The sequence below is a fragment of the Lethenteron reissneri genome, chromosome 39, assembly GCF_015708825.2.
Source record: "Lethenteron reissneri isolate LAM-NWPU_2019-01 chromosome 39, ASM1570882v1, whole genome shotgun sequence".
Classification (NCBI taxonomy): Eukaryota; Metazoa; Chordata; class Hyperoartia; order Petromyzontiformes; family Petromyzontidae; genus Lethenteron; species Lethenteron reissneri.
The window spans coordinates 7,188,281-7,215,134 of record NC_083817.1 but is presented as its reverse complement, the minus strand read 5'-3'; the positions used below and the strand labels follow the sequence as shown (position 1 = coordinate 7,215,134).

General features: G+C 42.8%; 1 protein-coding gene across 1 annotated transcript in view; it reads left to right on the top strand.

Annotated features, from left to right (window-relative positions):
• LOC133352084 (ras-related protein Rab-3C-like) overlaps positions 1–22,339 on the top strand; it is a 30,244-nt gene extending 7,905 nt beyond the window's left edge. Inside the window, exons 2-5 of the mRNA XM_061567832.1 lie at positions 40–275; positions 12,840–12,958; positions 15,253–15,377; positions 18,510–22,339. Coding sequence (XP_061423816.1) covers positions 51–275; positions 12,840–12,958; positions 15,253–15,377; positions 18,510–18,712 — 672 coding nt within the window. The 5' untranslated portion in view covers positions 40–50 and the 3' untranslated portion in view covers positions 18,713–22,339. The remainder of the gene's footprint in view (positions 1–39; positions 276–12,839; positions 12,959–15,252; positions 15,378–18,509) is intronic.
• Positions 22,340–26,854: the final 4,515 nt, after the last annotated feature.

Here is a 26,854-nt window from a genome sequence, read left to right as displayed (position 1 = left end):
CTGAATGCTCAATACGAGTTGCTTAATTTGTACCCACAGGGTGTACAATCATGGCGTCGGCAAGTGAGCGCTACGGACCCAAAGACGCGGCGGACCAGAATTTCGACTACATGTTCAAGCTGCTCATCATCGGCAACAGCAGCGTGGGGAAGACGTCCTTCCTTTTCCGTTACGCCGACGAGTCGTTCACCTCGGCCTTCGTGAGCACGGTGGGCATCGACTTCAAAGTGAAGACCGTCTATCGCAACGAGAAGCGCATCAAGCTGCAGATCTGGGTACGTGCTATGAAATCGTCATTCGTCTCCTCGTACCACCGTCATGGTCATCGTCATCACATCGCCATCGTTACCATCATCATTGCCGTCATCAGCATCATTGTCATAATCCTCATTATTGCCATAATCCTCATTATTATCAGCACCTATTAGCCCGGTTGGCTATGTACGGTGTGAAAGAAGTTAAACATACATTCATCGTTGTAAGCGTCATTGTTATCCTCGTCGCAATCATCACTCTCGGACACATTTCTGCTGTGCTTTTCACACTGATGGTGATTTATTGTGCCCATCAACAAAATACTGTAGCCCACCTTTAAGGCTGTGTTTTAATAAATGTGTTCCTGGAAAAAGGGATATTGTGACACGGACAAACGAATTCACATTTAACTGCATTCTCGACGTAATGTGATTAGATGTTGTGTCTTCACGTGTCTAATGGAGGAAGACCACAAATGTGTTATTTTTCACATGAAATCCACTGAAAGGAAAATGCTGTAATGTGAATTCAATCAATTTTCTATAGCTGGCATGCCCTGACTCCAATATATATCTCCTGCATACAAAATAGATTGCACTCTAATGACTGCAATTATGTAATTACTGCACTCCGGAGTACAATAGTATTTAGAAGCCACGGATTTTATATAATTGTCACTTAAACCATGCAATGTGACAAATACCGCACTGCTTGTGCTTTTGCTACAGGACAATAATGTTTAGTTCTATATCATAATAGCATCATCGTTTATGCAGATTGGATTTCACAATTGCTGAGGAAATACCACTTGGAAGGCAGCCAGGCGGTTGAACCTGTGCCAACAATTGCTCATGCTCTGCAGTCCTCTATCTATTAAGATGATTTTAACCTTAATCCGACTGCCACTATCTGCCCTGAACAATTAACTGGCCACACCCAGTGCAGTATCTGTACCTGGTGGAACCTTAATTTCATTACGTTATCCTATGCATCTAAAAACCAACATTTCTTAAATTATTGTTCTTCAAACAATGTAGTATCACAAATTTTGTGCCACATGTCCTTCGGGTATGCTTGTTCATGGACATTATTTTGAAATGAGATTTGTTTGATTAATAAGGAGGAGATTAATGAATCCAATCCTTATTTGTAAGTTGCTTGTATTCCAAAATTAATTTAAGTAGACGGTACAAAAAGCTCGAGTACGTTTTTTGTTTTGACACTCACTGTGGATCTGATCATTACTCTCTGGTTCTTTCGGTAAAGTCACGTAAAAAAAAATCACGACGTTTCGGGCGCAACACAAGCGCTCGTCATCAAATGACGAGCGCCCGAAACGTCGTGCTTTTTTAAATTCTTTTTTTTCACCTACGTGACTTTACCGAAAGATTCAAAGAGTATGGATCCTTGCAGTCACGAAAACTTCAAATCTAGAATGATTTGATCATTCTTCAGTACAACACAGAGTAGTTGTTGACAGACAATCTGCAGCGGCATACGAGAGCTCTCATCTTGAATGCATGGACCTTCTGTTTTCTCTACAAAATGCAAAAAAAAATCCAATCATCCCACTCAGGACCCTCCTAGCAAGAGGACCCTCTAAAACCCAATGAATGATGCCTGCATATGAAAGCATATTCTTCTCGTGCCGTACTGCGATAAGAACTCGGCCACCTGAGTTTGATTTGAGACCATGCATGGCTAACGTCAGCGGTGAGTGATGTCTGAACCGGTCTCAGGGTCTCTACCATTCCTCCAATACACACCGGTGAACATGGGGAATTACGTGTGACCATACTTTACCATGCTGGTCTGGAACTCGCATTGCATGGGGAGGACTGCATCCAGGGGTGGTTTAACGGAGAGCTTTGCAAATTCTGAAATTATTCATGACATTGGGTATCCAATCTTTCTCTGCTGAGCCACTGTGTAATTGTAGTACTGACAATTAACTGTCACAGTTTGCAGTGGCCTTCAGCAGTAGATTGACAGACGGGTCTATACATAATTTTATATAGATGCACACTTCTGTATCGCCTGCATATATACTCTTACATGCACTGTAGACGTATGCAGAAATGGTGAAATGCATTTTACGTGTTTCTGGCCTGTCGCTTATCGCTATGGAAACGTGGCAGCTGTGCACTCTCTCGTGTGTCTCTACCCACTAATGCAATTGGGGGCCTTGGTGAAGCTGGCCGGAGCTGATGGGGAGCAAACACACACACACACACAGACACTCTCCCAAGAGCAAGTGTCATTCAGTGAAAAAACAAAACGGAGTGCGTGTATGTGCTCCGTTTTATTGACTGAAATGGCACAGCAAAGGTCAGCTCCGTTACACGAAAAGCGTAGAAAACAAAGCGAATTCCGCATAGGTTTTCTATAGTGTGATTAAGCAATGTTTTAAGTTGTTGGAGGCAATTGGTTTTAAAACGTGGCATCGATCATTTATAGCGGGGTTAAACACGGCCTCATTTGCATGACGTCAATACGTTTTGTTCTGCATGATAGAAAAGGTTGCCTCTGGTCATATCGCCCGGCATCTGCCCAGTCTCAGCGGATCTTGGAAGCTAAGCAGGTCAAGCCTGGTTAGTGCTTCAGTGAGTGACCGCCATGCATAGCAAAGGTGTCAAGGGCTACTTTCGGGTCTATGTTGTCAGAAGGGCAGTGCAGAATATCAATTATTGAACTGTACTATGCTCCTCACTATCACAAATTAATATTGAGCAGTACGTAATATTTTGATCTGTTAAATGTACATGTATTATAATGTTATATTATGTCATTGTAATATAGTATGCATAAAATTTGCATCCAGAGTGTGCACACATATCATTTACTGCACGTGTTATTGTGTAACTGCAAGGCTACAAAAATGGCGCCAAGAGCTTCCTAACAAATGCATCCATGAGTCATATTTAATTTAAAATTGCTTCCTTTGTCGCACACGAAGGACAGATTTTCACTCGTGAGCCATTTTGCGAGTGAGAAAGGTTGAGTCGGTGCCTAAATATAAACATAACTCACGAATTTACTTCTTTGTGTTCATCTTCAGCCCACTGGTGTCATGACCACCTGCAGTCCGCAGTACTGTGTTTAAAAGTAACAAGGAGCCTCGCTTTAATTGCTCCTGCTAATTAATGTGTACGTGCTTGTGGACGCGCAAAGTGACACCGTGCAATTACTGAACCGCGGAACAGTGCCAGTAATTTTAATAACATCTACGTTTAAGAAGCGAGGATTACGACAATTGTGGGTGGAACGGTGACACGGTGGTTAGCGTACTGGCACTGTGAGTTTTGGATGCTGGTAACATTGGTGCAGAGTGATATCTGAATTGGTCCTAGACTCCCCCCCCCCACACTCCAAACCCCCATATGGTCTTGTAAGATATGTAAATGTGAGCCAATCTATTGCATTATCAATTTGTTAATTTTAACCACACTGTCACCGAGTCACCGCTTCATAATGGTGCCTCGAAATAACATGGCATCCTTCGTATGATGCTGTTTTGTATAATTAACAGTCTTGGATATACACTGTAGTGCTATTGATGAGGATTATCCAGAGCCGATGATTTACTTAAATGCACCTGAAGCTACAGATTCTACGGGCGCTGGGGAGTTTGGCATCGATTGGGGTTAAATAAAAATGGGAAGGTGCAGCCCTGCAATTTGCTCATTCGCGCAAACACTAGAGGGCATTTGGTCTACTCTTTCACGTTCGTTGGCCAGACATTTGCTGATTGACCTGCCTATTGAACAGTTGTGGTGTATCCATGTATAGCGCTGGATGGCCAGAGGTTGAGGGGATTTTGAGAAAATTGCATCATTGTTTCAACTGCCATACCGGAAGATGTAATCGAACCGGTGACCTTCTGCGTTCAAGTCCAGTGTGAGAACCATTACACCGCGTCATCTCTATATTTGGAGTAAGCCACCTTTTTAATATCCCGCCATGCCAAGGCGTGAGCTATAAATCTGCCTACATTTTTTCACAGTGTGGATGGATTAGAGAACACGCGCGTTTTAACGACATGATTCACACTTAAGAAAAGTAAGTGGGCTTGGGCAGCACAAGTCCCACGAAGAGATGATGGCCAATGGTGAAGAATAATGACGCAGTGGCGACCAAGGAATGGAATGCATCTCAGGGGACGTCTACCGAGGAAACGGAGCGATGGAATCTGCTCGTGTGCAGGTGCTTAGGTGGATTTATTACATCATGGGATTGTTGAGAGTTAATATCGACAGCTTGGGGGGGGAGGCCTCTGTCTAGGAGTGGATTGATTATGGCTGCTGATGATCATGATGAATGGACCACACACTGTTTTTTATGTGCTCCGTATAATGCATCAATGTAAAAACAACAACTTGAAAGTGCATATTTAGAGGGTGAGCGGTGGATTTGGGTGGCCTAATACCATTGCAGGAGGTTGAGCCGTTGCCGCTGAGACCCCGGGTTTTAATCTGGGCATTCTCCCGTGATTAAGCGGAGTTGTCAGGCCTAGTGAAATGAGATGTTTGTTGGCACCTAAGAAAATTCACGGAAAGGGCTTTTTTGTCGTCTATTAGAAGCAGACTAACAGATTTAAGTGCCTTTTTGAAACCTGAACTTGTAATGAGATGGCAACATACCAATGCCACCTAAAGAAGACCTTTTTTAATCTTCTGTGACACGTGGATCAGAAACGTGGACGTTGGTGAAGAAAATGTAACAAATTTTGTCAAATTTTGATTTAAAGCTTTCGGGACTGCAGGGATTCATATTCTTGGTTCTTTCGGTAAAGTCACGTAGAAGGGAAATAATGAAACAATAAAAATGCCCACGACGCTTCGACTGCAACACAAGCAATCGTCATCAGGCTTGTGTTGCAGTCGAAACGTCGTGAGAATTTTTATTGTTTCATATTTTTATTATTTTATTATTTCCCTTCTACGTGACTTTACCGAAAGAACCAAGAATATAAATTCTGACAAGTGAACAAAGGACCATCGAGAGTTGCATATCTGGAATTGCACTGCGAGACTGGAAGCAGAGTGGAGGGAAATGTGTTCCGTGGGTTTTCAGTAACTGAATATCTATATGAATATGTAAAGAAGTAATTTAGCCAAATGCAATATTTCTTTCTTTAACGCAAGCCTTACGTTGTTTTTGGTTTACGGCTGAACATAACCTTTTGTCCTTGATTTTCGTTAAATAACGCTAATATGTTAAGTAAAAAAAAAATCATGAAAACACTGGTCATTTTATCGACAGCAAACCATTGTCGATACCACTCACAATATATGTTAGACAACAGTTGACAAGAGTTTCATCCTATTATCCACAATTACTAGTAGATAACATGTGCTTATAGAAACAACACGGCTTAGAGGACGTAGGCAAGTTAATGGCACTATTTGGACTATTAAGCAAAGTGGCTTGGGCAGGACATAGCGGGAAGGGATGGTGGCTCGTGGTCGAGACTTACAAAGGGGAGTGTTATCCACAAGAGGGAATGTGTTCAAGAAGTCCACCACGGAGATGGAGCAAATGAAATTGGTCTATTTGCAGGAGCTGTATGTATTGCTGCATTGCGAGACCGTGACATATATGGGAACGGCTTCGGGAGGCCTGCATCCAGCGGTGGATATATCATGGTTGATTCTTGTTGTTATTAGCTGCAAAAATTATGTTACTTTATTCACAAAACTAATCACAGATAGCCGGAGGGAATTTACCACCCAGCTACTATTATCCTCAAAATGTTTGAGTGATAGGAAAATGTACGGAAGTGGTGTAGTGTCGCATTGTAATGTAGCGGTGCAGTGCAGTTTAGTGGGGAGGCATAGTGTGGTGTGCCGTGCCTAATGGCTGTGGTGTCATTAGCAATGACTGGATATGGCAGCAGTGGACAAACATCGTCATGGATTTTAATATTCGTCATCATAATCGTCTCTTCATCCACCACCATCATCATCAGCCACCGTATGGACTTTGCTGGATGAGAGCCTCTTCATGCCGTCTCCAATTCTCACAGCAGCTTCAGTAATAGAATAATGATGCTGCTGATGATAATCATCATTATCGCAAATGTAACCTCCACTGGGCGCCTGAATTTCAGCTATAAGTGCATGTTTTCTGCTGGAAATTGTGGATAATAGGATGAAACTCTTGTCAACTGTTGTCTAATATATATTTGTGAGTGGTATCGACAATGGTTTGCTGTAGATAAAATGACCAGTGTTTTCATGATTGTTTTACTTATTAACACTTTGGTGTTATTTAACAAAAATCAAGGCCAAAAGGTTATGTTCAGCCTACCGAATAGAACGTAAGGCTTGCGTTAAAGGAACGGATATTGCATTCGGCTAAATTACTTCTTTGCATATTCATATAGATATTCAGTTACTGAAAACCCACGAAACCCATTTCCCTCCACTCTGCTTCGCTTTGTGCGTGTCCTGACACTGTGCCACGAGGACACAGCTGCGTTTTAAATGAGGTAATTGAATCTGCCACAGAAACACATGCAGGCAGGCTATTCCAGTAATGACCTACCCTTTGTTGAGAAGAATTGCATGCTCAATGCCCTCTTGCATTGACCACTCTCTTGGTTAGAATTTGTGAGTGTTGGCCTCTTATTACACCAGTCATATTAGGTTTAACAAACCAGTGACCCCTGCAGCCATTCAGACTCACGTTAACTGAAAGATAAAAATGTGTATAGGCAAATACACGTGAGGTTTTTGCCCACGATTTTGTGTGGCACGCTTTGTTTGAAATTAAGTCAAAGCATTATTTCCTGCGTCTTGTCAATATGTATGACGTAGTTTAAAAAAATGTAACCTACATCCGATTTTGACAGGATTAAGGGACATTTTTATGTTTTATGCTTTGGCATAATTTCCAACGAAACGTAAAATAATTGCTCAATTCCGTTCCAAGGATTGTTCAACGCAATGGAAAGCTGAAACAATAATAATCTGTGCGTGTTTAAAGGCTTGTAGACATTACAATTAAATTTGTTTGGCTGTGTTGGGTGATGGAGAGCTTAATGACGCATATTGGTCAGATCATGACGTAGCCTAAACCAAAATCGATTATGAATCGTAATATTGGCTGCAAAAACCTTCGTGTCAAGGTGGTAAAAATATGTAGGTGCTTTTTTTGACTCTCCTGGTATAAATAAAGGTAATGATGAGACTCCAATCTTGTTACGGTATCGTTTTAGTAAAGTTCATGGCTCAGTTGTGAACAAACAAAAAAACAATTCTCCAGAAGGTCACAGAATATAAAAAAACATATATTATTTAATAAAGAAATAATACAACTAATTTGCAATTGTTCAAAGAGCCATTTATTTATTCAATGTCACGATTTCTGTGACCTCTGTGACAAAATCGTCACCTTAATAAATTGATAATTTAATCGAGTGGAGCGATTGCGGCAATGGTTGGCATGCTGCGCTATGAACCCCGTTGATCCGAGTTCGACCTCCGGTCACACCAGCATCGGTGGCGGGTGACATGAACCTGTCCTGCCCTTCCCCACCTTCATGAACTCGTACAAATTGTCTTAAATAACCTCCATGATTGACACAGGCATGGGGAAGCCTTCATCTGACAGTAGATTTTATTTCTACATTGAAAGCGAATTTCTTTATAAATTCCTTTTGTGTTTAGTTTGTTGACTTTCCCCCTGCACCTCTGATTAGCACGGTTGGCTACATATGGTGTGAAATAAGTTCAACATGCATACATGTAAATAGCAATTATTCATACATACTTGCAATTGGGGACCCAGTTCCTCCATAGAGTCATTGTGTAATTACTGACAATTGACACTTGAATATTACAGATTGATTAACGATAATACTACACACATTTTTGTCACCTCTGCATGTACAGTAATGTACGAGAAAATTAATGTTTCTGATAATGCCTTTATATATTAAGATGTGCAATCGGTTAATGAAAAACCGGAGCGTAAATCTTGCATGGATGGCACTATAGGTAAATTACTTTTGTAAGATAAAATGCATTAACATAAAAGGACCATATACATTAATTGTGTGTTGCCTGGCCCTCCGCATTCACCAATCAATCAGTCCAAAGACGCATACATTAATGATTTGATGTTGCGATCAATCAATTGGGTGCAGGCCCTCTCTGTCGGAACCTTTGGCTGACGCAGAGCAGCGTAATGTGGTTTTATAAAGCGCTCTTTAGTGGATTAAGGCGCACGTATGGGAACATGTGCACGTCACCTGCATAACAGACTTCAATGGACTAAAAATGTGAACGTGAATAGAATAGATTTAAAGAAGCACAATTTCACTTTGACTTCAACTCCATCTCGGCCTGTAAAATGATCAATTTCGTACTTTGTATACTAGTACGCATGGTGACAAAAACAGAATGTATTCTTACATTCCATGTTTGGAGATCCATGGCGGAGTTTTTGTCACACTGCACAATGAACCCGGAAACCTGAATGTGACGTCTGCACTGGTCCTGGGGCTTCCCATTTCACGAACACATGCTGACCAGCGTGGTGAAGTATAGTCCAATACTGCCCATGATGTATACGGCATGGGAAGCGCTTCATCCAGCAATTGATTGAAATTGGGATGTAAATTATGAACACAATTCTTATTCTAATGCCGTTCAACAAATTAAATGAACACACCATTCCCTGATTTAATTTATTTTGAAAAAAATAATTACCCACCTGCAATCCTTCTCAGTTCACTAGCAGTGAGACAGCTGTCCATACAATTGGGCTGTTAGCCATACTTAGCTGCCAAGGTGAAGTATGTGCATTTTCTGTACCATAGCAGTTATAGAGTTGCAATTCATTTGTGTCAAAAAGTGTCTTTGTCGTGATGATGACCTTGGTAAGTATGCCATTTAAGGGTCTATTTAAATGAAGGCAATTCAGAGGACCGCTCAGGAAGGTAATGTGAACATGAATGAAAGTAAGGCTTGGCATTGGGGAGGCTGTCATTGAGTCCTGGTGATGCTGCTACTCTCTACTGGAAATGCTGCTGCCACGGTGTGATGGTTAGCACACTGGACTTGCAATCCAGAGGTCGTCGGTTTGATTTTGCGGCACAGCGGTTGAAATAATTGGAGTGTCTCTTAAACCCCCACTGCCTCTGTCCACCCAGCAGTATAAATGGTTTCACCACAGTTAGTCGATCGGCAGATTGCATACGGGTGGAGTAAAAAGTGTGCATACTCCCACCTTTTCAAAAATATTTGTCCAGCATGGAAGAGTAGGCCAAATACCCTTTTGAGGGGCTCACGGGAGCTCCCTCCAGTGTTCCAGAAGTGGCATGAGCAAGTATTCCAACTGCACTTTTACGCGAGGATCAAGCGGGCAAATCATGCGCATATTAATACAATCACGCTTACCATGGGCAGCAGTGTCTGTTTTTAGCTTCAATTTTAAAAGGCTTATGACACTGAATGTTAATTATAGATGAAATTTACACTTCACTGCTCAGCTTTGTGTGTCCAGCAGACATCTGCTACATTCTAAATTGACAATGTTTTAGTGCACCCTTGGTTATTTTGAGTTTATTTTGTACAAATACACGGTGTTCTTTTTTGACAATATAAACCAAACACTCAGGCGGATCTCTTCTTTAGCTTTAATATCCTTACGAACAAATTGAACAGACACTCTCTGTCTCTTCTTTTGATTGTCTAAGTGACAGCAGAGGCTCAAGTAGGCACACTTTACACTCTTACGATTTGACGCTCGTGAATTTTCACCTGACATCTTCCTGGAATTAATCCCTGGAGGGAGGCTGAGTGATTTCACACGGAGACTCGATCGTTCGTCATTTTCGTGGATTGTCAGGTCTCGAAGTATGGATTTCTGCCTCTATCTGCATTCCATTTTGCTCTCACATCCTCAAACACCCCCGTTGTTAGCTGCCTGCGGTCGTACGCTCAGCACGCTTCTTGGTCCTATAATCGTTTGGCCATTAATACCCCTTTTCCACTACCGCACCTGTGCTGAGCCAACATGTGGGTCTTACAGTACACGGGTGGTTTTCCGCTGGCTATTTTTGAGCCGAGCCGGCACCAAACCGTACCAAACTGACACGATGGCCCCACAGGACATTTGAATCTTACTCGGGGTGGGTAGGTACGGCGGGACGGGGGGTACCAGCCAGGACCGGGGCTGGGGATAAGAGCACGTTCCTTGCTTGCAACGTCAGTCACTAAAACTCAAACACGGCATCGCCGACTCACCGCCTCATCTACACGTGTCTAAACTCGTTCATTGCGTGTGATGTCAGTAAGCGTGGCTTGTGCTTCTGCAGTGGGGAAAAAAACAAGCCAGTCCAAACTAGCTCTGGCGTGTCCCTGGCATGGCGCGGTTGTCCGGTTGAAAATCGGTGTTAGTGGGGTCTGCTTTCCGATCCCTTTCTCTCTCCACTCTTTGATCCATAGCCATCTCCACAGCAACACCGCGTGCTCTCATGTCCTTGTTGACAACGTTTCGCCACATCCTTTTCACTCTCCCCCTTCCCTCCCACTCTTTCTTTTCAACAAGCTTCTGACCTTCTGGCCGTTGGTCGAAACCATCTCGTTCTATATTCGCTCAACTTCTTCCTTCTCCATCGATGCTGCCACCTTAGCTCCTCGTAACACTTGATTGTTTCTCACACGATCTTTTGTGCTTACTCCTCCTCGACAAATCCATCTCTGCGTCCTCCTCTCCGCCAACCTGTTTGTTTCGTGTTCATCACTCCGAACCGTACATGAACACTGGCCCGATCACCCGTTCAAAATCTTCCCTTCGGTCGCATGCCACTTCACCCGCTTACCTCTGTTTCATCTCAGCAGACTGCCTACACCAGTGTTTAAGCCCTGCGCATTCTGAATGCACAGCCAGTGTACCTGCGTGGTGTGTCATTTTCCAGGGTAGAGCCCACGCAACTGGAAAAATTGAGCTTGCATTATTAAACTATGCACATCCCATTGAAAAAAATCTGCGAGGCAGCAGGACAGATGTTCCAGTATGACGATGTTAACCTTTTATTGCCACCGCTTTAGTGCCCCATATATTCTCCTGTGCACGGTTCGTTGAGTTTTGGAAGTACTTTACTTTCATAATTGTTGTTATCAGCCGCGATCAATCCACTGGTGGATGAATGTCACCCCGAGTCATCGCAATCACTCGCGGTGAGGCAATGTTGCGATTCGTCCAGAACCTCTCGCGCACGAGCTAATTTTAGTGCTCCATCTCCATGGTGAAGGTTCCAATTTGGCCGCAGGACACCTTCATGTGATGGCTATTTGCAATCAAATTTTAAAATCCTGTGCATGTGTTACAAAACGCTGCCTAAACGTGAGATGGTATGTTATGTGTGACCTATGCTGATTGTTTAGCCATTTTTTTAAGCCATATGGAAGACCTAGTAAGCATGTTGTCATATTCCTGTGTTTTCCTTGATCAGTAAATAGGCAAATGGTAAACCAATTTAATGCTTGACAAAATTATAAATTGGAATGACTTTGCAAGAGATAAAATATATTAATTCAATTTGATATTTCCTTATTATCTTTGTCCTCTGCATAAAATGTTACTATCATATTTTTGGTGTGGAAAACACATCCTATTCATAAATGCGCGTTTATAAAGATGCAGAACATATCAAATTATCACGGTAGTAAAATGTCATTGCTAGTTAATGTATAAAGAGGAAAATAAACGTTATGACACAGCATTTTCACGATCGAGACGAGGATGGAATTAAAAGTGGCTGTGTGACCTCCTCTTTCTCCCTCGGGGTCATTCTCTGAAGCTCTGGTGTATTTTTATCGCAAATAAAACAGTGACAGATGCACTTATATTCTTTTTTCCTCGGCCAGAACACAGTTTGCACCACACTTGTATCAGAGAGAAAAGCCCTTCACGTGTCGGTGGTTGAGCTTTCACTCTCGCCTTCAATTTCTGACCCCGTACAATGATGCATTCGGTGTTTGAAGTTGGCCTGGGTGTCCATTAGGTCAACTCGCACGACAAATGAGCAACTCTTGCGGTGTGTGTGCGTGTGTGTACACTCGCCCACGGAAAGAAATGCACCTGCCAATGGTACTGGCTCACTGCATTTTCCTGTGCAATGAGAGAGCCTCGGTAAAGATCCTCGCTCGGAGAAGGCATTTTTTCCCCCTTTAGGTTAATTGGGATGAGATGCTTTTTAATCTGCGTGTGGGTGGTAGGTGAGAGAGGATAAAGTAGCGGATGCGGTGATTAGCCCCGCGATCTCAGTGACCTTTGTACTGTTCCCATTCATGAGCACCAGTGGCAAGTGCCATTTAAACCTGTGTAGCACCTCCAGTAGGTTGACTCGTACTTAAATTATTATTCATTCGGTGTGAGGTGTCCGGCAAAGGCGCTGGTCACCGCCCCCCCCCCCCCCCCCCCCGCGCAACCATAACTGCGTGCCCTGTACTGGCCGAAGTAGATACTCGCTAGCTTCACAGCTTTTGCACATGTGGTCCATACGACTCGGTATTGGTGAGGGGGTGGTGGGTGTCTTTTCCTATTGTCTCCGTGTGTTTGTGTGTGTGTAGGACACAGCTGGACAGGAACGGTACCGCACCATCACCACGGCATATTACCGTGGTGCCATGGGGTTCATCCTCATGTACGACATCACCAATGAGGACTCCTTCAATGCCGTCAGTGACTGGTGAGTACCATCGGTGGCAATTTTCAGCTGGCGTTGCTTGTGGCAAAACTGAGCCCCGAATAATAATGATCTATTTATTAAGGAAAGCCACGCTGAGTATATGGACTCTTTTTTTTCAGGAGGGTCATGCATTGGCTTTCAAATTAAAGATGTGTTCCCACTTTTGGCTCGCCATGGAACGCTTCTGTGGCCGTCTGGAATGTTCTCCCGACATGAGTAAGCCACTAGATCTATGCACTTTTAAGTCTAAATTGAAAACTAATTTCTTTAAAATAGATTTTTTTGTGTTTAGTTTGTTGTCCTTCCCTTGCACCTCCGATTAGCACAGTTGGCTACGCACGGTGCAAACAAAGTTCAAGATACATACGCACATGCGGGCACGCGCGCAGTTTGAGTGTTTGTACACGTGGGAGAAAACCGGAGCACCTGGAGAAAACCCACATGTGCTCGGAAGCAACACTCAATCCCTGTACAGATGAAAACAGATGGAGATTGGTCCACTTGCAATATGTTCAAGGGATACATGCGTAGCAATAGATTTTACTTCATAGTTAGGTTTGGGGTAGTTTTGAAATATGTGTTGGGCCATCGCTGATGGTCTCCGCTCAGTCGCCAATCGCTGCACAATACACCTTAACTTTAAATTTGTTTCTGCACTTAATTTGACTACCTTCCAACTCTGACAGAGGGTAGTGATGAACACTACCCTGATGAACACTACCCTCAGTAGCAAGGTGAGATGGGAAATTTCTGCCCCTGCTGTGTAGACCAGAGGTTACTTGATGGAATCTTAGAAGTAGTTTGTGATATCCGCTTCCAGGGGGCATTCGCCAACTTAAATAGTTTCTATACTCTGCAAGAATTCCCAATGGATTATTTGTTTAGTACCATTGGTACCGATCGCGGAATCGGGATGAAATTCGGGTAAAAAGGACAAAAAAATTGACACCTTGGTGTCCTCCCTGCATGCATGATGCTATACGTGTATTGTGGCAATGTTAAAAATCCAGTGAGTGACATTAAGCGGAAAATACTAAGCCTTTTGTGCCTGTGTTGTGGTCCAAATTTTCCAAATTTGATCAATCACTTGAAAATTATTAAGTTGAGAAAAAGCCACATAGCAAACATGTCCTTCCCTATGGACAGATTAATGCCATTTTTGTAGGCTGGTGATACTTTCACTTTAAGCCACACACTCGCACAGAGACAGCTGCCATGGGGGGTCACCTTTGCTAAGCACACTACAGCAACATATTGGAATGGTTGAGTTAAATGCTTAGCCGTGCAATTGCTTGTTAGCACTAGAAAATGTTTTCCGCCTACTCTTCCACACTGGCAGAGACCTTGGAAAAGGTATGAGTGCCTACACTTCGCCCCACCTGCGTGTGACATACTAATTAACTGTCGTGTACCCATTAATACTGCTGGGTGGATAGTGGCGGTGCGGGAGATTTAAGAAACTTTCACCATTGTGTCAACTGTTGAACCGGGAAATGGAATCGAACTGGCGACTTCTGGATTGCGAGTGTGGGTTGCTAACAAATTACAACGTGGTAGCATCGAGGCACTCGAGCACCAAATAAATGCAACTCCTCATCCTTAATATTCCCTGGATTGCAAGGAGAAGGTGGCAGGGAAAAATACTTTCCCTGTTCCATCTATGGGTTAGACTATTGCCCCCGCGCACGCGCAGATTTTCTCGCGGTACTGTGGTTTCCTTCCACATGTAAACGCCCATGAAATGGCCGATGACACCCTTAATTTTTCGATTTAAAACTTTCGTGACTGCAGGGATTCATCTTCTTGGTTCTTTTGGTAAAGTCACGTAGAAGGGACATAATAAAATAATAAAAATACAACATAATAAAATAATTCTCACGATGTTTCGGCCACAACGCAAGCAGCCGTCCTCAGGTGAAGAACAGGTCTCAGGTCTTAAAACCTATTGCCCCCGCGCACGTGCAGATTTTCTCGCGGTACCGTGGTTTCCTTCCACATGTAAACGCCCATGAAATGCCCGATGACACCCTTAATTTAAAGATTACCGCAGAGCTTGGGGGTGGGGGGGGTAATTTGGCGCCGACTCATGGTGGCGTGGCTCGCTTTCCCGCTCGTCTGTGGTTCATCACTCCTCCGAGTCGTTGTCTCTCTTTGAGAGAGAGCGAAAATATTGTGCGGCGGGCGCCGCGTTACAAGTTGAAATTGTGATGACGATGACAATAATATTAAGCAGAATTGCGGAGTGGGGATGACTCCTGAGATATCTGGTTGCCCCCCTTCCCCCTTAATCCCAGGTCCACGCAGATCAAGACTTACTCGTGGGACAACGCCCAGGTCGTGCTCGTGGGGAACAAGTGCGACATGGAGGACGACCGCATGGTTCCCACCGAGCAGGGCCGACAGCTCGCAGAGCAGCTGGGTGCGTACACGCTCTCGCCGTTGCTCACGGTGGCCCCCTCTCGCACAAGCGCTCGCCACACATGAACCACACTACTTTGTTGATCTCGTCAAGGAGCATTGACCATGACGCGAACTCCGGTCATCCTTGCAGCGGCGGCTTTTTGGTTAGCCATCGAACAAAGACGGTTACCGCATCTCGCACTTTCAGATGTGTTTCTGCGGGCCCTTTGGGATGCTCGTCTGATATTTTGAAGTCACTGGAGTTATGCACTTTTAAATCTAGATTGAAAACTCATTTCTTTAAAACTGATTTTTGTGATTAGTTTGTTGTTCTTCTCACGCGCCGCCAATTAGCACGGTTGGCTACGTACAGTCCGAAAGAAGTCCAGCGTGCATACGTACACGCACGCGATCAGTCTGCGAAAAATGCGCGCGTTCGCCGAGAAGGCTGGCGAACAGCTCACCTGCTCTTTGTTGTGGAAAAAAATTCGGAAGCCCATGGTAACTGTCCAACAGTTCCCCCACCACCAGCTGTGCCCTGTTCCAGATTTAGCCAGAAATTCAGGTGCCCCATGTGGACTGAGCGCAGATGGTGTAGGAAGAATAAGTGGATATTTTGTGCGTATTATGTGAGAAAATTGTCTGTTGTGAGCTCTTGTAACATCTTCTAAAATTTTCGCAGCTTCCAGTAGTTTTCGTGGTTAAATACAATAGTTTACTTATTTTCGGCTGCAGTAAGCATTTCAGAAAATAATTTTTGGGTTTAGGATAAATGTAATTTCTTCCAAGAATAAAATGTAATCATTCGTTTGTATTTTCACTTCTTGGAAAACGGTTGTGTGCTTATAAAAGACAGTATATATTGATTGAATGCACAATTTGATCCCTCATATTTACTCTTGCCTTAAAGAGTAATAGATGAAGTTCAATTCGTAGGTTTTTTTGTTATTCCTTTTGGGATTTTTATTATTTATTTTGACATTCAAACGAGTGGTATTTCTTTTTAAAAGATGCAAACTATGATGAAAATATTCATAAATGAAGAGGTTTTTTCATGTTTTCGGCAACAATGACTTAGTGGACAAAAAATTATCGAGCACGATGACAGACTACAACCAAAGTCCAAAGCATGACTGACTGAATGCAAATGTGGGGTAAGATAATTTAGTAACATTATTAGTGACAGTAATACACCTAAGATGGCAATTGGCTCTATCATACTACAATTAAAAATAATCTACATAATTAGACCTCTTTTGCCAGTACCAAAATATAATAATAGGGTTTTTCCCCTTTTTTATGGCAACAAAACTGAAACCTTTTTACAAGGATTCATGTCTGCATTAACCACAATACTTGCAGTTAAAATATATTATCACATGCTGTGATAATATATGCATTGTCCTTGAAAACTGATTGGTCCACACCAAGGGATGGCTTTCTTTACCAATCAGTTTCAAGGACAATGCATATATTATAATAGTATGTTTTTTGTTAGCATTTTAACTGCAAGTATTGTGGTTAATGCAGACATGAATCCTTGTAAAAAGGTTTCAGTTTTGTTGCCAGAAAAAAGGGGAAAAACCCTATTATCATAAAAATAATCCTGGCTGGCTGCTGGCTGGACTCCTCTCCACCCCAACAAATAACTTTGTTGTTGTTCGTGGCTGTGAGCTGTTGCCACCAGAACTAGCTGGGTAACTGGCTACACGGGATTTTCCGTGTAACAAATAAACGTTGAATTTGAAGAGCAGAAGAAATTCGGAAGATGTAATAATAATAATACTGTGATAATAATACTCTAATAATACAAATAGATAGTGACACAGAAAAGGTGGGAGCAACGAATACACAAGACTGACGTGGCTAATTTTAAATCACTCTCACGTTTCAATTTGGTCTCCTATTAATGTAATTATTTAACTAGAATATTCTGCAAATCTCAGAGAATTTGAATGAACATCACAATACAAGTTATATTCTTGGTTCTTTCGGTAAAGTCACGTAGAAGGGAAATAATAAAATAATAAAAATATCATTGTTTTACCGAAAGAACCAAGAATATGAATCCCTGCAGTCACGAAAGCTTTAAATAAAAAAAATACAAGTTATGTTGGCATTTTACGACATTATATTGCATCTTATGCCATTACTGATCACTTGCAGTGCTCTGAGTACAGGATTGTGAGAGGATTATGATATTGACAGCTGTCTCTTATTTTCTAATGCAACGGGGTCCTCTACTAGTGTGTATAAAATATATTTTTCTGAGTTCACCGAGTGGCTGACCAAGTAATATTGTGGGGGAGGTGGTAGTGACATCGCATACCCCTCACACAGACATTTAATAATGAAGGGTGGACTGAATGCTTAACCGCTTTAAGTCAACTAGATGGAATCCACAGACGGAGACTTGGTCAAAATTCTCACAGGCTGTCCTCGAATAAATTAGTGGTTCCCAAGCTGTGGGCCAAATATCCCTGGCTGGCCGCCTGATCCAGGGAAGTGGTCGGCAGGACCGTTACTGATAGAGTACTACTATATTTTTAGTAGTAGGTTTTTACCCTTTTAAACTGGTACAAAACTGACACCTTTATTCAAGGCATCATGTTTGCAATAACCACAACACAAGTAGTCAAAAAAGCAAACAAAAAGAAGCAACTCTGATAATGATAATAATATGCACTGTCCTTATTATCATTATCAGAGTTGCTTCTTTTTGTTTGCTTTTTTGACTACTTGTGTTGTGGTTATTGCAAACATTGATGCCTTGAATAAAGGTGTCAGTTTTGTACCAGTTTAAAAGGGTAAAAACCTGCTACTATATTTTGCCACTGGTAAAAGAGATCTCATAGTGTAAATACTATATTTTTGTCACAAAAACACTTTTTTTTTACTGCGAGATTGCATTCATGACTCATTGTTTTTTTCGCTTTTTAATCGGGCATTTACAGTACTTTTAGAGTTATTTTAACTTGGAAAAAAATGTTGTTGCTGTTGTATGGTGGTCCTCAAAAAAACGATCCTTGAAAGGTTCACAGTGGTCCGTGCGGGTCCGAAGAGGTTGGGAACCACTGGACGAGACTGATGAAGAAAAAAAACATTTCTGGATGAATTAACACTGCTTCAAACGTGCCCCGTGATGACGCAGGGTTCGAGTTTTTCGAGACGAGCGCCAAGGACAACATCAACGTGAAGCAGACGTTCGAGCGGCTGGTGGACGTGATCTGCGAGAAGATGTCCGAGAGTCTGGACGGAGACGGCGCCGCCGCGGGGGCTGGCGCCGCCGGAAGCAAGCAGGGCACGCGCCTCACAGACAGCCTTCCGCAGTCCTCCCAGGCCTGCGGCTGTTGAGAAGCCTCCAGGGGGTGCACAGAGATATGCCAGCGGGAAAATGAGAACGCTAGGGGTTGCCGCGATATCACTTTTTCACGAGACGGTATCAATTTCAGCGACACGACGACGGTCGTCGCGATATCAGTTTCCCGTAACTTTGTAATTGTACTCGGCGTTGAACCTTGTCTTGCTTTTCTTCTTCGCTGCACTTCCGGCAGGAATAAAGAGTACGTAAAAGTTAATTCGTAACCGCCGAGTCGTCAGTTTCTACCGGAAAATTATTTTGCAAAGCACTAATTTCGTTTAGATTGATTCCTCCAGTCTAAATAAAGATTCTGATGCTGAATTGGTAATAGCTATTTTATTTAGATGAAATTCAATTACAGTGCTTGTTATTTCATAAATGTGTGCTTGTCAGGCCATTAAATCTTTTTTTTTAAGTCACATGAGCAACGATAATCACGATATTTTACAAAACGGACGACGCCCCTCTCGTGGCTCATGTATCGTGTACGATGCATCGTAGTGTGAGGGTATGGCGGCAACCCTAATTAAAAAAAAACACCCCATCTTGTAACAATACTGAGATTCACCTTCCCCTGACTGCTCAGAATGATGATCTGTGTCCCTTCCCCAAACCCTTGCCCTTATCATGGTAACTGTGTTTTAAATGATTTGGTGGCAAGGGGTGGGTAGAGGGGGGGGGGTGGCTTGTGACTCACATGCCACCAAAAGAAATGTCTAAAATCATTACTCTAGAGTGAATTTATAATTGTGAGATTTCGTCACTCGCGTCAGCTGTGCAGTATTTATAGCTTTTTAAATAGCTTGGTATAATAGGTGAGAGATCTGGTGGGCACAGATTTAATTGGTGTTTGTAAAGCATTTCAGCCGAGTTGGAATGTGTAAAATTTATAATCGTACAAAGTCAAAGATGTGCTTTTACCAGTTTAATTAGAACCTCACATCGGCTTGCTGTCAGGTTAAGCTGAATCTCATTTTGGAGTCTAATGAGACCAGAAAGATGTTTTCTTACTGGTGTGTGCTGATGTCTTTTTTTGGCTTGTGATGTCAGCACATGTTGCGCGCAAGGCGATACATACATACATGCATACCATTATATACAAAAAACAATGCATATGTGCATAAAGCATATCTAACCTCAGTGACTCAGATACTCCTGCCATTACAGACTTAACCTCGTAAACTCTTAATACAACTGCCAAACTCGACCTAAAGTGATGTGCGTTGCTCATATCAGGGATGGACAAATTGCAAACTTTGGGGGCCAATCACGGTTCGTTTTCTTAAGCCAGGAAATCAACAAATATATAATATGACCGTCACCCAGATTAATAGTCGATGCTAGTTCCTGTTCCATCGCACAGGCGTTATAGGCTGCTGTGGGGTGATGTTGCAGTCAGCAGAGGGCAGTGCAGCCAACTCCACTGTTGTGCTCTACTCTGCTCCTACGTATATCCTTCCTGCCTTAATTCGTCCTGACCAGAGCACTGCACTATGAACCCGGCAACCTAAGTTAAATTCCCAGTACCGAGTGGTATCTGAACCGATCTTGCCCCCCCTCCCACCTCTTCACCAATATGTACTGACCTGCATGGGAGATATGTGACCATACTTTACCACGACCCGATCACATGGTGGCGTGGGGAGGCCCTTATCCAGCAATGGATTGAGGAAAGGTGTGCACGTGATCGTCCACGTGCAAAGATGGGACTGCTTTGTCCATGAGATGTGGGGTTGAGCCACTCCCCGTGTAATAGACTCAAGCAGTAATTCGCAGCAGTGCAAGGCTTCCAGGCATGACATCCAGATGGCCGTATTTAATATGGAATTATCGAACGGCTGGCTTTCCCAAAGTTTGATTGTGCCAGGAACAGCCGATTGAATTGAGCTGAAAACAGCACTCTTAGTTCCTTGCAATTGCCTCAATTGGCAACACCTGTCATGTCCAACGTAGAAAAAAACGCACGCTGGATCACTTTGTCTGGATTTTTACGACTGGCTCCGAGTTTAATGATCCCAGAAGAAAGTAAATATATATATATACACAGACCACCACATGTGGCTCACTGGCAAAGGTGACGTGTTTTGTGCAGACCAGATTCGTGTTAGTATTTCGCTCGGACCCACTGTTAGCAGGTATTATAACCTCTTGGCTTGGTTAAACCCTGAAACTGAACTGTTCAGGGTGGAAAGAGAACGCTCGGAGGCAAATTTACTTGTGGTTGTATTCGCTGCCCACTCGCTAGTCCACTGATTAACTGGTCGGTGATGTAACGATGGTATCGATTAAATGAGTCCATGTGCCCCGACCAGTTATTTCACTGCCTTGTAATGGTTATTCGTCGCGGTCATTCCTTTCCACGAACACGCAAAAGGTCACCCGGTTCAAAACCGGGTTTGAAATACTATATGATGTTTCACTTGGTGGTACTTTAGTGGTTTCAATGTCTTGATGTGGCCAATAATAGTTAATCGATATGATAACCACTTGAAATTACTGGGTGAACAAATAACCCACTCCTTTGAGTCATATTAAAGAATTGGCACTACTAAAGTTTTCCTGCCATGAGTGGTACCGATATCAGCTCTGGCCCTTGGACGAAAATAGAGTCTTATGCTCACAATTCGGGGTTGCAACCTCTGAGGTACAAAACACCAGGACAACCATGGGAAGAGGACGATCTCGCAATACCACAAGGGGGATTGCTCCATGCAAATGCATTGTCTGGAGAGGTGGATCATTACACAACTGACAAATGCGTGGGATTTAAATGGCCTGGGAAGACTTACAGATTTCCCAAGATCGCTACCTCGATGAGAATACGATCCTCGAAAAATCAGGACGGGCGGCAACCCGACCCACGATATACCCATCGGACTGTAAAAAAGAATGTACAATTTATGGACGTGATATGCAAACGATATGCTAATGTTACATCGAGGACAAAAGGTAACTTATGAATGAGATCATGAAATGTGAAACAATACAATAGAGATGTCAAAAAGGAGAAAATAATAATCGGTCCTTAAATCGAACTGCGATGATGAATAATAATGACAATTCATCGAATCGCAGAGAGTTGCATTGTTACCTGCTTGCTAATTAGTGTCCTGAACGGTTGCCAGAGAGATGGGTTATGTAGGAGGCAATATCACATGAAGCTTATAAAGTGCATTCTCAGAAAACAGTGTCATTGAGCATATATGTTTGAATATACAGAAAGCAAAATATTGTAATTAAGACATATATTGAATTTCAGAAAACGAGTAATGTTATAAGTACGTTAGAAGTTATAAAAGAGCCAAATGCAGTATCGGTGAAAAGTCTGCTTATTTATTTAAAAGTATAAAACAATTACAACGGTTTTATGTTTTGTTTGCCTACTGATTGTAAAAAAAAACAGTAATAATATTTAGACATTAGTATATGTGTGTATGTATGTTTATTAAAAATGAGCCAAATGTATTGTATTTTTACTGTGACCTAGCATTGGTCTTTATTTGCCTTAATGTTTTGGTGTCGTCGTATTAGGCATGTTCGGCGTTCAAGTTCAACGTGTACCGCAGCTTACTTTTACTGATCAGTTATTCCGTGTGGACCCCCCCCCCCACGCCCCCCTTCTGAAATCTCTGAAGTCTTCAATCCAGCCTGTAATGTGTGGGTGCCAAGTGTTTAATGTGCAATAGTGCGTACATGTATAGTCTTTCCGCATTGGATCCTCGATTCAACTTACCCCCAATAAAGCTGAATTAAAAAAAAAGGTTATCAATAGACATTCTGCACCCTACTGCTCCGGTAAATCACCCGCAGTCACGACAGGTAAGCAAGTCGGTCGTGCACACTGATTAGAAATTGTCTCCTGCTAATGACACATGATCATTCGTAGAAAAAACATTTTCTTAACAAAACAGCGCAAAAACATGGAAATATGCAGCACACTTGGGAATTACATTCAGAGACAAAGAGAGGAACGCGGATGAGAGCGCGGGTTTATGATATTAAAACTCGCGAAAAGTATCGGTGGTGGTGTTGCTTGGGCAGGGACTCCGTCGCTGAACGGTGTTGATGGACGATGGTCGAGAATGATTCCGGAGTGAATGCCAAGGAATGGAACGTAAGATTGGTTTTCGCCCCCCGCAACCAATAGTTTGGATCGATGAAATAAGATCCAGTGGAATGTTCCGTCGCTGGATTGTGAGAGATACGATGTGGCTTTGGGGGGGGGGGCGGGGCGTCATCCAGCAGTGGATTGACCATGGTTGATATTGCCTGACCCACCTTATTGTGGTTATATTATATGATGTATCTCCAGCGACTTGTCAACCCACCGTTGGAAGAAGGGCTTCTCGTACCGTTCCGATAATGGGTGTTATTTGACTATACTTCACGCTGGTACGTGGGATGATGAATGGTTTGGGGGGGGGGGTTCCCAGGACCGGGTGGGACATCATTCGCCACAGACGTTATCCATAGCCAGGAATCAAACTCGGGAAGCTGGGGTTCACAGTGCAGTGCGCTAACTACAAAGATGATTACTACACTACTATCCCGTGCTTTATACTGGTAGGAACCACCTGGTTACACCAGCCCACAGGGGATTATTGTGTCCGTCCGTCCGTCGTGCATCCAAAAATGGGAGGCGTGGGGCTGGGTGGGGAGGGTGGGAAGGGGCTGGGTGGGGAGGGGCTGGTCACCCCGTGGTGCCCTTATAAAACTCAACGTTTAACCTACTCACGCCGGCTTGTGCCCGCCCTCACAGTCGGCCATATTTGCGGAATACACCACGCCGCCGTTGACCCTGCAGGCCATTGATCGAGCAACCCAACGTTCCTACCAGCTCCCTCCGCAGGAATGTGTTATGTACTTCATGCAGTCCAATGTGTGTTCTGTATTGCGCAGGGGCATAGTTATTGTGAAACTGCTGAATGTTAACAGCAGGGGGCAATATCATTCCACGTTTTGTTGCCAATGGTGTGCGTATTTAGAGCCGACTTAAAAACAATATATACATTTATGGTGATAAGCGCTAATTTGATTTTGTTTGTGCGAGCCATTTTCCGTTAGCTAGCACCGATTGCCGGCACGGCACACGAAGGGGGTGGGTGGCCAACACCACGCCCGGCCGCCTTTGTCTCCCCAGTGGAGATGTTACACATCGCACCAGGTACTCATTTGAGGCTGAGTCGACCTAAGGGAGGCCCACAACCGGTTCAGATAATCGTCATTGGTGTTGGCCGTGAGCAGGAATCGAACCGGGGTGGTCAGGTTCATGCCGCAGCATGCTAGCTGCTACACTCCCACTCCTTATTGTTAAATTGAAACATAAAAACACCCAAACATTGTATGTGTATGTCTTTTAAGCAAAGCTGGTAAGACTGACTCATTAGTGAGCTGACTTAAAATAAAAACTGAGTTTCAAGTCTATGTTGTTTAACCAGGTGAGGAAATCAAAAATCTCATTTTCACGAGTTGCCTGGGTCACCAAAATGACAAAAGCAATAACATTTACACAAATAGTACAATAACATTTACACAAATAGTACAATAACATTTACACAAATAGTACAATAACATTTACACAAATAGTACAATAACATTTACACAAATAGTACAATAACTTTTACACAAATAGTACAATAACATTTACACATAGTATAATAACATATACACAAAGTGCAATACCATATACACATAGTACAATACCATATACACAAATAGTACAATAACGTATACAATAATAGTACAATAACATATACACAAATAGTACAAAAACACATACACAAATAGTACAATAACATATACACAACGTACAATAACGTTTCCACAAAGTACAATAACTCGGCAAATATAAAGCAGAGTAAAAAAACAACAGAATGGACGGTTCCTCCCGTTGGCGATTCACTGTATGTAATGATCTACGACCTTCAGACTTTAGATTAATTTATATATGCATATGTTGCTCACCATGCTCATTGCAGAACTTACCCTCGAGTAGATTAGCAGTGCCGGATTCGTATAAGATGAACTTTGTTTTCCTGTATTGTTAAAGCAAACCTTGTGGGATACGCGTTAAAATGATGCATAACTGATTACTATAATTCCATAACTTCTTATTATTACTCTTTGGTTCTTTCGGTAAAGTCACGTAGGTATAAAATAAAATAAATCACGACGTTTCGGGCACAACACAAGCGTCCGTCATCAGGTGGGAAAACCATGGTCTGCTGTTGAGGCAGACTGTTTTAAAAGGTTTGAAATGGGTGTAGCCCAAACGTCGTGATTTATTTTATTTTTCTACCTACGTGACTTTACCGAAAGAACCAAAGAGTATGGATCCTTGCAGTCACGAAAGCTGCAAATCAAGATTCGTATTATTATTTAACTGATGCGTATACAGCACAGTGATAGGTGGTTTATATGGCTAATGACAATTGTAACGTTAGTGTATATGTAAATATATAAAAACGTATATTTGACAATTGAAAGACAACATTTCAATTGGAAAAACATCACTTTAATTAAATCAATATTTATAGAAATCACAAACTTCACATCAATATATACGTCTCAAAGAGCTTTACATTAAAAAAGAATGTGCTACTCAAATGCACAACATTTATAATATACAGACACCAATATAATCTGCTTAAAATATGTTACCTTAATGATTCAATTAAATTCGCAGAGGTTCGATTATGTTACTAAGTGAACACATTTTTCAAATTGTATAAAACTATGTTGAAAGCGCAGCTGGATGTTCCATGAATTCCATACAGTATTACATGTGCAATGTAAATTAACTGTAAAGACAGCTGGAACGAATACCCGATCCACTTGTACAAAGCAAATAATCTGCCTTTATTGCGGGGCAGGCAATACTAATCACGTCGGGTCCTGCTTGTTCGAGATACCAGTTGGCCCTGCGTTCCATATTGGATCAAAACAATCCACGTCATCTGAACCTGTGTTCTTTTATATGGCATACTAGCTTTACTACCCGGCTTCGCCCGGGTACTTGGATTCACCACGCCCGGCCGCCTTTGTCTCCCCAGTGACGATGTTCACACACGACAGCAGTTACTCGTTTGAGGCTGAGTTGACCTAGGGGAGGGCCAGGTCCGAACGTTGTTTATGAATAATGTTTGCGAAAGCGTACGTGTTACAAATTGACTAACTTTACTTCATAACCAGACTACAGTGTACATGATAGACTGGCAGTACACCCACCCAGCTGAATAAGCAGGCTACAGTCTACATTATAGACGGCCAGTACGCTCAACCAGCTTAATGACTATTTGTACAAAGAACATTTAAAGAATCGATTATAATAAACAGGCTACAGTCTACATGATAGACTGCCAGTACACCCACTCAGCTTCATAAGCAGGCTAGAGTCTACATGATAGAGTGGCAGTACGCTCACCGAGCTTAATAAGCAGGCTACAGTCTACATTATAAACTGGCAGTACGCTCACCCAGCTTAATGACTATTTGTACAGTCAGCATTAAAAGAATAGATTCTTGGCGTGTTGGGTGTAAAAGTAATATTAATTGCACACATTGTGGTGGGGGGGGAGTGAAGAGTACGTGAAACTTTGATGAATTTACCTCAGAGTCGCGTGGTGGGTGTCGAGGCCTAGTAGCGTGCAGAGCCTCCGGCCTCGCCTAAATTGCCCACCCGGCAGAGGCAGGGTACGGGTGGCGTCCCCCCCCCCCCCCCCCCGCGCTACAATAATACTGTCTAATCGCTATTATTTTATTATCTACGGAGCCTATAATAGTAATTGAACACATTGGGGTGGGAGGGGAGTGAAGAGGACGTGAAACTGTGATGAATTTACGTCAGAGTCGCGTGTTAATGCGTGCGCCTATTTTTAACGGGAATAAAAAATGGCGTTCACCCCGCGGCGAAGGCGTCGCTAGGCGTTGCCAGGGGCAACCACCGTCCAATGAAAGCGGCGAAGGCGTCGCTACCCGTTGCCAGGGGCAACCGCCGTCCAATGAAAGTGCGTATGGTCCGGCGACACACAGACACACAGATAGACAGACAGACAGATTCACGATTTTATATGGCATATGAAAGAAGAACCGTTAGAAATTCAATTGTAATTGTTATCACTAATTGGTGGCGAGAT